Genomic DNA, 13324 nt, shown 5'->3' on the forward strand with positions numbered 1-13324 from the left:
CCCTTGCATCCTGGTGGAGTCACCAATTGGTGGCACTGGATTTATGACCCAGTCCTGATACCTTGTTCTGGGCAAACACAACCTTCAGACCAATCGCACCTCTGTCTGATAATAAGCACATTTTCATAGTTTCATAAATGTTGGGGTTGGAAGCGACCTATTAGATCATCGAGTCTGACCCCCTGCCCTGGGCAGGAATGAGTGCTGGGGTCAGATGACCCCAGCCAGGTGTCTGTTCAGTTTCCTTTTAAACACCTCCAAGGAAGGGGACAGCACCACCTCCCTTGGAAGCGTATTCCATATTTTGGCAGCCCTCACTGTGAAGAATTTTCTCCTGATGTCCATTCTGAACTTTCTCTCTTCCAATTTGTGGCCATCATTTCTACTTACCCCGACAGGCACCCTGGTAAACATTGTATCCCCTATTTTTTGCTGTCCCCCCCCCGATGAGTTTGTAGGTGGCTACAAGATCACCTCTCAGCCTCCTCTTGTGGAGGCTGAAGAGGTTCAGGCCTCTTCAGCCTGTATTTTATTGATACATAGTGATAGAAAATAAGAGTAATGCAGGCAAAGAAAGCAAGATGATTACAGAATACAATACCAGTTATTTTCCAGTCCCAGGGGGTTCACAAGGAGAGCAGTGCATTCAGCTGGTATTTGAGCACCACCTCGTGGTTCTTTGCTTGATTGTTAGACATCAGCAGTCTTGGAGGTCAAGGGCTGATGCCAGCTTGCTGTTCTGAAAACTCCTCCTTTTGTATTCTTCCCTTGATGTCTCTTCATTTCCAGGCATCAGTGATTGGTTTCCCTATAGCTGTCATTCTCTACATGCTTTGATTTGTCAGCCAAAATTTTGTCTCCATAAACTCATCACATGCACACATTTTAATTTGGTCATTTGCCAGTATCTTAGTTTGGTCATTCCACTCAAAACTGGAAATCCCAGGGGTTTTGCAACTGGGCACTATGACCTGATGCTAATGCTGCAGGATCCTATATTTGTTATAGTTTGTATATTTTCATTTTCCCAGGATGTGCACGCCTGCTTGTCTGTTGGCTCCAGACAGCATCTGCCTTTGAAGGCTAAGAACACGAAACTTTGTACTTTAGAAATCAATTAACCCTTGCCGTAGACCCTGGAACATGGTTTTAATGGAATAGTTACTCTATCTAAAAGCCATTTTCTAACAGCAAATATCTAAATATAATTTCCTAGCCATCAGTCATTTACTCCAACCCCCTGCTCAAAGCAGGACCATCCCCAGTTAGATCATCCCAACCAAGACTTTGTCTACCCAGGTCTTAAAAGCCTCCAAGCATGGAAATTCCATCACTTCTCTGGGTAACCTGTTGCACTGCTTTACTACCCTCCTAGTGAGAGAGTTTTTCCTAATACATAACCTAAACTTCCCTTACTGCAACTTGAGACCATTGCTGCTTGTTCTATCATCTGCCACCACTGAAAACAGTCCAGCTCCATCCTCTTTGAAACCACCCTTCAGGGAGTTGAAGGCTGCTATTAAATCCCTTCTCAGTCTTCTCTTCTCCAGACTAAATAAGCCCAGTTCCCTCAGCCTCTCCTCAAAGTCCTGTTCCCCAACCCCCTAACCATTTCTGTTGTCCTCTGCTGGACTCTCTCCAATTTGTCCACATCTTTTCTGTAGTGGGGAGCCTTAAACTGTGATAAGGTCTTTCATACTATAAAATGATGCTTGTTTGCCAGAGTGGGAGCAGCCATAATTATTTTTAAAATAAGTCAGCTCTGCAGAGTGAAGTGGTGGGTGACAGCCAGGTTTTATTCAGAAAGTAGCAAAAAATTCCACCATCTGGAACTGGAGCCAGTCACTGTCTTTATGGGCTGTCTCAACAGAGACTAAGGACTGGGTATAGGAACAGATTTTCCTATTAACCTGAGAGATACTTCATGGAGAAGGAAGGTTCAGAGAGGAGAAGCTGGGAGTTCTGCACTTTGGCTAAAGGAGCAAGCTGATGGTTTTCTCTGACAATAGATTCAGGCAAGCTGGGATTTTCCTTTTAGAGCTTAACAATAAAGGAGTCCCTTTAACACAGCAGGGATGCCCATAGAAGGGCCTCACAGAAGACAAAATATATATCATATAACAAAAGGAGAATTTCCAAATGGAGGGAAAAGAAATATGGGCAGAATGCTTGCTCTAAATGGCTGGTAACTTTTTGTGCCCCACAGCTGCATCATATGACAAAAGAATCGCCCTGTGGGATATCGGTGTTCCAGATTGTGACTACAACTTCAAAGCAAGGTAACTCCATGCACGTGAGACATGCTTTGTTTGAACTCCTGGAAGAATTGCTTCCCAGCAGTGTAATCATTTGCTTTATTTGCCAGTCAGTTGTTGGTGATGGAAGCTGTCTCTGTGCCATTACGGATCGCCCTGGTCCCTTCCTGCCCAGATCAGTATCTGCTAGCTGGTTGTGAAGATGGTTGTTTTGCCTGGGATATTAGAGTGGACAGACCACAGAAGAACAGGTAAGACTCTGTTTTCGGGACGTTCTTTTTACATGCCCTAACCAAGAGGGGGAGACAAAACCTTCCATGAATTGGCAGGGAAGTCAACCACCTTGAAGACAAGGCAGCTAATAAGGGTCAAATAAGATTTCCTGTCACGTTTAGAACACTCTTTCTGCCCACAAAGGCAAGTGATTGTTTGGCCAGAGGCATGCTCCAGCCTGGTTGTTGTGCGGCAAAATTAAGGTTGGTGACAGCTCCCCAAAGTTGAGCTTTTTCAGTGCGGGGCTGGTGCTGTGCTGTCCAAGGGCTACAAAAGATTGAGATGAGGACACACTGGGCATTTTTACATGTACTCCAGAATGCGACCCTGGGTGCTTTAATTAGTAAGCTGCACTAATTAAAAGTGCCTGAGTCACGTGTTTCAGTGTCCCCGCACTGAAAAAAAAGGTGGCGGGTCACTTTGAGCTAAAGCTCATCAAACATGTTTTATTTCAAAGTGCCCTGCTGCCATTTTTTCAATGTGGGGACGCTGATACAGGTGACGTGGGAGGCTGCTGGAGCGTGTCAGTTTCCGTGCTCCAGCAGACTTGATTAATAGAGTCCGCTCCGATGCACTGGATTTCCAGTGGATTGGAGCAGGCTCCCCACACATCTGTAGGAGCCCATTAGAGAGGGCCTGTCTTCAGATTGTTTAAGGTGGTACATACAGCTCAAAACTGGCCTGGGGCTTGGCATAGAACTGTTGGACCAAATTCTGCACAGTACTTCCCGGGCTAGCAGGGGCACTTGCCCTTCTTAAACTGACAGCATAAGTTAGCATAATTGTTAGCACTATAAAGCTGCACTATGCTGGACAGCAATAGATCTATAAGCACCAAGGATAGACAGTGGTTCTTCAGCAAACTTCTGTTTGGCTCCTTTAAAACCTGATAGCGCACACTGCAGCTAAGTGTTCAGTGGGGAATGATCTTGGCCAATCATAGAAGGTCTAGCTAGCACTATATTTCCATTGCTGAAGTGCCCCTGCAATGGCCAAGGATTGTACTTGCTCATTCAGTACTCACGCAGGACTTAACTGTTCCCAATTCCTAAGGCCTTTTGAAGTAACGTTCCAGTTTCCTGATGAGGATGGAGAAGAGACAACTTCCCACAGAGTTGATGGCTTGGCTTTTTTGAACAAGGATGTTGTAGGTGAGCATGAATTCCTACTTGTTGCTTCGTTAACTTGAGGCCAGAATCCCTTGCAAACTACTTGGGGCTAGATTTGTGACTGTTAACCAGTGATAAAATATGCGATTAGTGCAGCTTTATAGCAACACTAAACTCCAGAACTCCTCTCTGCAATTCATTAGATATAAATCCAGGCTCAGTATGCCATATAGATGAAACCCTGTGTTTTCCCAATTGGCTTGTTGTGCACCTGAGATGGGGCCAAGACACCAGCTACCACTATGTTTGCTTTCTCTGTGGAGGACTGAAGATGCTGTATAAATTATACGAATCCTGACGCAGATTCTAAAGAAAAGGCATGACTTCAAAGGAGACAGGCACCTAAGCCCGAGACCAGTGTTAAAGTAGAAGCAGTTGCTTAAATATACAGTAATTATTTTCCTCTGCACCAAAAAGTCTGTGAACAGTAGTTCATTTGATTTTAGCGTATGGCATAAGGACAGACTGGATTCTTTTAAAAAGATGTTGAGTCAGTCAGCCAAACCACATTGGTACACTTTAGATGAACTGGAAAGAGCATGCACCTCATTTGGATCATTTGAGTTATCCTTGCAGTACTTGTTCTTTAAGACTTTTGTTGATACTTGCTGCTCCACTGCAGCTGTGCAGGACCAAGAACCACCTCCCATGTAAAAACAAGTAGCTTATTACTGCCCTTCATAAGGTGTTACTATATACTAGCCTATTGCCCGTCAAGATGGAGTACTGCCACCTAACTCCCCATGCTGCCACTGTTCTGCCTCTTGCAGGGAGCGGGGTGGAGGAGCCGAGGCCAGCGCTGCTGGACCCGGGTCCCCCACCCCCGTCCGGTCCTCGGCGCGGCTTTGGAATCATGGCGGTGCTTCCCCACTTTTGGAGCACTCTGATTGGCTGTTTCCATCAGCCAATCGGAGCACGAATAAAGCGTTACAGACAGACAGACTTAGGCTTTTATAATATTGGAATTTGTTAGAGGCAAGACTTAATATCACAGCAAGCTAAGGAATAGTCATCAGGCTCACAAACCAGAAGCCCTTTCACCAAGGAGCTGCTGTGTCCTGACCTGAACAAGTAAGTGTTTCCTTGGCTAAGGAGACCTCATTTGCTCCCTGAAAAGTTTGGCTGGGTTTTTCAGTAGCTGCCTGTGCAGTTTCTCCTGGAGGACAACTTTTCTTGGCCTGCCTTTGGTTGTTTGTTTTTTTGGGGGTTTTTTGTTGTTGTTTGTTTTGGGGTTTTTTTGAGGGGGGGGCAGTGCATGGGTTTTTTTTTCCTGAAAACACTAATTGTAGTCAATGACACCTGGGAATCGATTTAATACTATCTGACACTCGTATAGCAGCAATGAATCCTGGGCATGAAATCAATAGCTGCTTCCTGTATTCTCTTATTATCTACCATATTGTCTTGCATATAACACACACCTTTTCTCTCAAATATGCCTCCCAAAATTAGGGTGTGTGTGTTAAGCAGGGAAGCTGATTTTGTGACCAAGATAGAAGCAGGCTGTGTTTATTCTTGCTCCACAGTGCAGTAACTGTTGCATTACTATTCAGGCAGCTGAGGGAATCTATTGATTTAATGGCTCATTGTTTTTCATTCCAGAGACATTACCATCATTCCTTTTTGTTAACAGTCTTCGTTTTCCACTAATCAAGCTAACCTTTCTTATGACAGTTCTGCTGTCTGCTAGCTGCTTCTGGTTCCATTCCCCCCTACACACACACGTGCGTGCACACATGCACGCGCTCGCTCGCTCGGTCTCTCTCTTTCACAGCCTTGGAGGCTTTTTCACTCTTCTAAAAATCATAGACCCATCCATGGAGACTGGCCTTCAGAAGCAGCTAGGATTTCAACTTTACTTAAGCAGGAAAGGGAGAGAGTCAGCTGAAGATTAGGTTCTGTCCCTGCTCTATGCAGCCATAGTTTCATAGTTGGTAGGGTCAGAAGGGACCTGAGCAGATCATCTAGTCTGACCCCCTGCCATGGCAGGAAAGAGTACTGGGGTCAAACGACCCCAGCAAGGTGTTCATCCAACCTCCTTTTAAAGACCCCCAGGGGAGGAGCAAGCACCACTTCCCTTGGAAGTTGGTTCCAGGTCCTAGCCGCCCTGACAGTGAAGTAGCGCCTCCTGATGTCTAGTCTGAATCTACCCTCTGCCAGCTTGTGACCGTTATTTCTTGTCACTCCTGGTAGTGCTCGGGGGAACAGGGACTCCCCCAGCGCCTGCTGGTCCCTCTGACTAGTTTGTAAACAGCCACTAGATCCCCCCTCAGCCTTCTCTTGTGGAGGCTGAACAGGTTCAGGTCCTGTAGCCTCTCCTCATAGGGCCTGCCCTGCTGACCCCTGATCATGCGGGTGGCCTTCTCTGGACCCTCTCCAAGTTGTCCACATCCCTCCTGAAGTGCGGCACCCAGAATTGGACGCAGTACTCCAACTGCGGCCTGACCAGTGTCGCATAGAGGGGAAGGATCACCTCCTTGGACCTGCTTGAGATGCATCTGTGGATGCATGACAAGGTGCGATTAGCCTTCCTGACCGCATCCCCACACTGTCGGCCCATGTTCATTTTGGCATCAATAATGACACGAAAATCCTTTTCTGCCTCTGCACTGATGAGAAGGGAGTTCCCCAGCCTGTAGGTCTGCTGCTGGTTCTTCCTCCCCAGGTGCAGCACCTTGCACTTGTCAGTGTTGAAACCCACCCTGTTCTCATCCGTCCACCCCTGTAACCTGTCCAGGTCCGATTTATTCCTCCCTTCTAGCATGCCCACTTCTCCCCACATCTTAGTGTCATCTGCAAATTTGAACAGGGTGCTTTTTACCCCCTCGTCCAAGTCGCTGATGAAGATGTTGAACAGTGCAGGCCCGAGGACCGAGCCCTGTGGAACTCCACTGCGCACATCCCCCCAGGTCAAGTAAGACCCATCCGCCACCACTCTCTGGGTGTGGCCCTCCAGCCAACTAGTGACCCATCTGACTATGTAGGTATCAACGTCACAGTCTCCTAATTTTTTAATGGGGTGAGAGAGAGTGTCGAAAGCACTTAAGTTTGGAAAAAATGTTTTTTCTTCATTCTGCTTTCCAAAAAATAGGTGAATAATATATTCAAGGATGTACTGTAGGTAAGAAAATAAAGCATCTCCTTGAGGCAAGAAAGGGTGGTAGAATCTCAGGTGTTGCTGTTCACTGTTTCAGAGGAGTAACCAATTTCTTTTGAAAAGGGTTTGACATTCTCCAGTTGTGTTTAAATCAATGATTACCTGCTGCATGGCATTTGTTTCTCTAGTTACCAAGAGCTCTAAGGCAGGTACTATCTACATGTGGAGCTGGAGTCAATCTATGGAGGCCAGTGGAAATGCGTGTCAGAGATCAGTCCCTGCAGTTATCCTGGCTGAACTAGAGTGGTCACCAACAGACCTGCCCTACCTTACCCTCAGCACCTGTCCAGGTGAGCTCAGTTGTTCATCAGTGAACATGCTGAGGCAGCATGAAATTCCTTTTATAGAGGTGAATGAACTTGGTTGTTTCTGTATTGCGGGTCTCAGATTTCCTGCCTTGTTTGGGGGTAGAGCCCTGGGTTTTATTCCCAGCTTTGTTGCTCACTTGCTATCTTAATGGTTCTGCACCTCAAAGCAGTTGTTGGCAGCTTAATCATGAGTGCCTCAGAAGCATTTGAAGGGAAGCAGTACTGTAGCACAAGTGTTTATACTGGGATTCTCCCTTGGGACTGCTGCACTTGAAGCTGGTGGTGAAATTTCCAGCCTTTGTGCCTAATTCATAGATGCATAGATTGTAAGGGCTGGAAGAGACCTTGCAAGATCATTGGGTCCAGCCCCCCTGCACTAGGCAGGAAAGACAACTGGGGTCAGGTGACTCCAGCGAGGTGACCGTCCAGTCTTCTCTTGAAGATCTCCAGGGTAGGTGATTGCACTACCTCTGGAGGGAGCTTATTCCACAGTCTGGACACCCTGACTGTGAAGAAGTTTTTCCTAAATGTTGAGCCTGAATCGATCTTCCAGGAGTTTGTGACCATTACTCCTAGTTTTCCCCTTGGGTGCCCTGGTGAACAGTTGTTGGATAAGCCTTTGATGTATTCCCCTGATATAGCAATAAGCTGCTACCAAGTCCCCTCTCAGCCTTCTCTTTTTTAGGCTGAAGAGTCCCAGGTCCCTCAGCCTTTCCTTGTATGGCTTGCCGTGAAAGTCTCTGATCATACGGGTGGCCCTTCTCTGGATTCTCTCAAGCTTTACCATGTCTTTGTTGAAGTGCAGCGCCCAGAACTGGACCCATTACTCCAGCTGCGGTCTCACCAGTGCCGAGCAAAGCAGAAGAATCACTTCCTTGGTTCTGCTTGAGATGGATCTGTTAATGCATGCCAGAGTATTGTTTGCCCTGCTGGCTACAGCATCGCACTGATGGCTCATGTTCGTACTGTTGCCTGTTGTTACCCCTAGGTCCCTTTCAGTCATGGTGCTAGTCAGTTTAGCGCCACCGAGCCTGTAAGTATGTTGGGGGTTGTTCGTCCCCAGGTGGAGCACTTTACACTTCTCAATGTTGAACTTCATCTGGTTCCGATCCGCCTAGCTTGCCAGCCTGTCTAGGTCTGTCTGTATCTGCAGCCTATCTTCAAGTATGATCGTGCTCCCTCATAACTTGGTGTCATCCATGAACTTGGCCAGTGAGCTCTTCACCCCGCACCCAAATAATTGATAAAGTTGTTGAAAAGAACTGGACCAAGTACCAACCCCTGAGTGACACCACTGGCCACTTCTCCAGGACGACACAGATCAGTTCATTAGAACACTCTGGGTCCTACCCCGCAGCCAGTCTTCCTACCCACCTGTCAAGTAGTTAAGCCTGCAGTCCTCCAGTTTTTCCGTGAGAACATCACGGGATACCAGATCAAAGGCCTTTTGGAAGTCTAGGCATAGTGTCAACCTCCTCTCTCTTATCCAGGTGGCGAGTCCCCTAGTCATAGAAGATGAGACTGGTAAGACAAGACCTGCCCACAACAAAGCCATGCTGGCTGTCATTCAGAATCCTGCTTTCTGCAAACCGATCGCACATAGACTCCTTAATGAATTTTTCCAGGATTTTCCCCGGGATAGAAGTTAGGCTAATTGGCCTATAGTTACCCAGGTCCTCCTTCCTCCCCTTTTTGTGGATGGGCATGACATTGGCCCTCTTCTAGTCCTCAGGGACCTCCCCTGAGTACCATGAGTTTTGGAAGAGTTTTGCCAGGGGTTCCATGATGACTTCGGCCAGCTCCTTCAGCACTCTTGGATGAAATTCATCTGGTCCTGCTGACTTAAAGATGTCTAATTTTTTTAATTGATTGCACACCAGTTTGACATCAATAGTAGGAAGGCGGTCATTCCCACCATGCACATTCTGTACTCTATCTAGCATGATTTTCCTCTTGGTCCAGTGAAATACCAAAGCAGTCATTCAGAACTTCAGTTTTCTCCTGAGTGTCAGTAACCAGCTGTCCTGAGTTGTTGAGCATTGGCCCCACACTTCCATTTGTTATCCTCCCGTTCCCTACATACTTAAAGGACTTCTTATTGTCTTTGATTTCAATTGCTAATTTAACTTCAGCTGCCGCCTTAGCCTTCCTAATCTGCTCCCTACACAGCCATTATATGGTCCCCCTTGAGACCTATACAACGGCTGTGCAAGCCATTGTTTTGTAGTCCCCCTTGAGGACTGTCCCAAGCTTCCACTGTTTGTAAGCCTCTTTCTTCTTTTTCAAGAGGACTGTGATTTCCCTATTTAGCCAGTAGGGCTTCACAGCCCTTTGCTACCCTTCCTCTGTATGGGAATGGAATTCTTTTGTGCTTCAAGGATTGTGTCCTTAAGAAATGACCACTCTCCATGCACTCCTACCTTCGGTCCTTGGTCCCACAGCACTTCCCCTACTGTTGTCTTGAGCTTGCTGAAATTGGCATTTTCGAGGTCCCAAACTTCAACCCTGCTAATTTTCCTGCCTTGCAACGGACAGTGAACGTGATGGTTTTCTGGTCACTATCACTGATTTCCCTCTATATTCAAGTCAGTCACCAGATTGTCTCCTTTGGGGGATCAGGGAGCCTGATTATCTCTGTTAAAAAATCCAAAATTATCTGATAACTGCAGAAAACCATGGATTTTGGACTTTTTAACATTAAACTCCACTATGTATGTATCAGTTGAACACAATGTTTTATTGATATATTTAGTTTTAAAGTAATTTGGAAGCTTCCCAGTGCCTTAATCATAACACTAAAACAAATTCTAAATACCTCTATATTTTGGCATTGGATTTTTTACCATGGAAAATCAGAGCTCTCCCTTAGCTCACCAGATGTGTGTCCAGCTGCAGCTGATCCTTTGATACAAGCACCTGAGATGACTGTTAAGGTTTTGCATTGGAGAACAAAAATGCCATAAAGCTGAGGGTTACATACCTTTCTTGGCACTTTTTGAAGACTTTGGAAGAAAAAGCCTCATGGAGTGCCTCATCCCCAGTATCGCAGACAATATGGATGTGTGAAGAAACATACAAACTGTCCCCTTTATCATCTTACTTCTATGCTATTGGGGTTTGTGGAAGGATTGAGTGCACCTTGTGACCACACACACTGCCAGTCAACGCAGCTGTTGTGGGCTAGTGCTAGGAAAGCGGTAATGGAGGTCCTCAGGACTGGGGCTGATGTGTGACTCACAGGACATGAGATGTGAGCTCTGCATGTAAGGCAGGGGGCTCCTGAGTGGGGTTTGTAGTGGGGGGAAGGTATGGGTCATGAGGGGGAGTAGTGGGGGGGAGGCTGAGAGGGCTGTAGGGGTAGGATATGGGGGGTGCTGTGTAGTGGGGCAAGGGACTCCTGAGAGGTATGACTGAGTGCCAGACCCCTCCTGCATGGGGTAGGGGCTATGTTTGGGTGGGGAGCCAGGGACCTGTGGGGAGCTAGGCCACTCAGCCCCTCATTTGTGGGGGGGCGGGGGGCTGTCCCTGTGGGCTGCAGCTGCCTGAATTGTGGGCTTGGGCCCAGCCCTAGCCTGCAGTGTGGGGACAGGATGATTGCCCAGCATTACAGCACTTGCAGCAGGGCTGGGTCCTAGCAAGGGAATGCTACCCAGGTTCTTCTACACCGGCCTGAGTGCCCACAGACCTTCCCTGCTCCTCCAGCCCCCATCCACACACCCCTGCAGGCTCCTTCCTCCTCCCTCCGCAGCAGTGTCGCCCACACCCCCATATCCTGCTAGCTCTCCCTGAAGTTCCCCTTCCCCCTCCAGCCCTGGCAGCATAACCGACACTGGACTTAGGGGCCCCTAGCTGTCGCCTACCCAAACCCTACTTGCCCCAAAGGTTGCAGGAGGGATTGTGAGTCTGAACCAGACCTTAACTCAGATTCTGAGGCCCAGGCCCTGCCCTCTCCCCCTCCCCCTTGAGACAAGGCATAGGGTTTCCAACCCTTTTTGCAAGCAGTTCTTGGAGGCTGGAACTCTGCCAGCCTGGGGAGAGCTGTTTGCAAAAGGGGAAAATCCATGTTTTTCCACAGGAACTGGAAATCCCAGATCTGTGCTAATGATGAAATCTGAGAGGAGCCTGAGTGTTCAGCCAAGCTGCATTCTTCCATTTAGTGTATTTGAGAGACTTGCAGAACTGCTTCCTTTGGAGGCTGTGCCTTTTCAGAGAAGGCCTTTAACAACTGCTCTTGAAATCACCCAGTGAAAGTAATGCTGCATGTATGAACCCAGCAAGAGTAACTGGTTTCTATCTTGTTCTGTGGGTGGGTAGGCAGGCTGCTTTTAAAACACAATAGCCTGAGCACAAAAAATCCACTCAGTTCTTAGTAGGCAAACAAGCAATACTGGATGGCAAGGCTGTTGCTCTTTTCATTAGGAGCACCAGGACATATTCTATTAAAACAGCCTTCTGGGTCATCTTGATCTAGGGCTACCACCTGCAGCTAAAGGAAAAGGTGCACCTAGCACATACTAGATTGCCCACCCCTGGTTTAAGCTAAGCCTGCCTTGCAGGCCAGATCAAGCCCACAGTAGATTCCATTTCCTGGCAAGCAGGACCAGAGTTTCCATGAAGACCAGCCCCAGCAGTGCTGGCAGGGTGCATGGCTGGGCTGGGATCTTGTGGTGATGACAGTATGGTCCAGAGCTGGGGCAGAAATATGATCTGCTGCCCACATAGCCTGGGCTCTATCCCAACCCAGGGTCCCCATGGAAACTGGCTGCAGCAATATGGCCAGGGGCTGCTGGGAAATGGATTCTGGCTGCCCACCAGATCCACCCTTGTGCCCATCCGTGGCCTAAACTAATTCAGACTTAGCCTCTAGGACCTCAGCTTCTTTCTTTGCTCTTGCAGCAAAGGAGTATGTGTTTTGTGGTGATGAAAACGGAAGTGTGTGGATGTACAACCTCAGCAACCACTCGACATGGACCACTGCTGCAAGAAGAAAGCGCTCAGACAAGAGCATAGCTGCCACACAGGTAATGCATGGGCTTTTCCTTTTAGTGCTGAATACCCTGTTTGCACAGCAAATCCTATCTGGCACAGGTTGAAGGCAGAATAGCCTTTTACAAGCTGCAATCACTCCTGGTGCATGCGAATGTGGTCAGGAACTTTTTGAACAACTGAGACTGCTCTCCGATTCCAAGTCAGCCACAAGAGGAAGGGAGTACTTAAAGTGGAGCACAGTTGTAATGAAAGGGTTCACCTCAGCATGATCGCTACAGCCCAAAGTTCTGACTTTAAAAGACTCAGCTGGTAGCTTTAGCAGTGATCTTCCTCCATGGGATAATTAACAGAGTTCAGTTGTCTTAAACACTGAACTCAAAAAACTTTCAATAAATCAAAATTTTAAGTCTAATGATACCAAAAGCAAAGGGGTGTAGTTATAGACAACAGAAAGGCAGCCAGTAGCTACTAGCAGCAAGGCATTCACTCAGACTAGTTTCCAAAACGTGGACAAAAATCTGTAACACGTACAGATTCCCTGAATTACTACATCAGGTTTACACTCTTAGCCAGTAGCATCTTGTTTTTCTTACTGCAGTAATATGCCTTCCTAGACAGACCCAAACTTGATCCATTTCTTTTGCTAGATTCTCAAATGGCCAGAACTTCGAGCAAACGGCGAAGTGCTGACTGACGTCTTAATAAACAACGTGATAACAGATCCTACCTTCACTTATCTCGTTGCTTTAACTAGTGTGAACATAGCAGCTATTTGGAAGAAAACATAGCTTGCTGTTTGATGACAATTTTCACTCCCATAGTTGGAAATAGTGCAGTATTAGTGACTGTTTACCAGTGTAATCATGACGTTTTCTAGAGAGCCATTGTCATGCAAGCAGTACATATTCTGTCATTATAAACATCCCGTTTCTTTTACTGAGAATTTCCACAATTTGTGTATTTGTTTTATAGAAATGACACTTAATAAAACTTAATACCAGTTCACTTGGCAATGCAGAGGTGGCTTTTTGGGGATGGACAGAAAGTGTGCTACAAGAATATACTTACTTCCATGACTCAATTACTTTTATTTTAGAAGTCTAGGTACTGGGACATATTCACTCAAATTTATAAAATTTCCATGTATAGAATCTAATGTTAGCAGAGTCATTT

General features: G+C 46.8%; 1 protein-coding gene across 4 annotated transcripts in view; it reads left to right on the top strand.

The window, feature by feature from the left end:
- The window catches only part of LRWD1 (leucine rich repeats and WD repeat domain containing 1), a 38207-nt gene extending 25051 nt beyond the window's left edge, over positions 1 to 13156 (top strand). For 3 of the 4 annotated variants that reach the window (XM_059717035.1, XM_059717034.1, XM_014609855.3), the window contains exons 11-16: positions 2207 to 2279; positions 2366 to 2506; positions 3582 to 3679; positions 6983 to 7144; positions 12059 to 12183; positions 12799 to 13156. In XM_059717035.1, the coding sequence (XP_059573018.1) occupies positions 2207 to 2279; positions 2366 to 2506; positions 3582 to 3679; positions 6983 to 7144; positions 12059 to 12183; positions 12799 to 12939 (740 nt within the window). In that variant the 3' untranslated portion in view covers positions 12940 to 13156. The remainder of the gene's footprint in view (positions 1 to 2206; positions 2280 to 2365; positions 2507 to 3581; positions 3680 to 6982; positions 7145 to 12058; positions 12184 to 12798) is intronic. The other variant, XM_059717036.1, reaches the window with a different exon arrangement.
- Positions 13157 to 13324: the final 168 nt, after the last annotated feature.

The sequence above is a fragment of the Alligator mississippiensis genome, chromosome 14 (genome assembly GCF_030867095.1).
Source record: "Alligator mississippiensis isolate rAllMis1 chromosome 14, rAllMis1, whole genome shotgun sequence".
Taxonomy (NCBI): domain Eukaryota; kingdom Metazoa; phylum Chordata; order Crocodylia; family Alligatoridae; genus Alligator; species Alligator mississippiensis.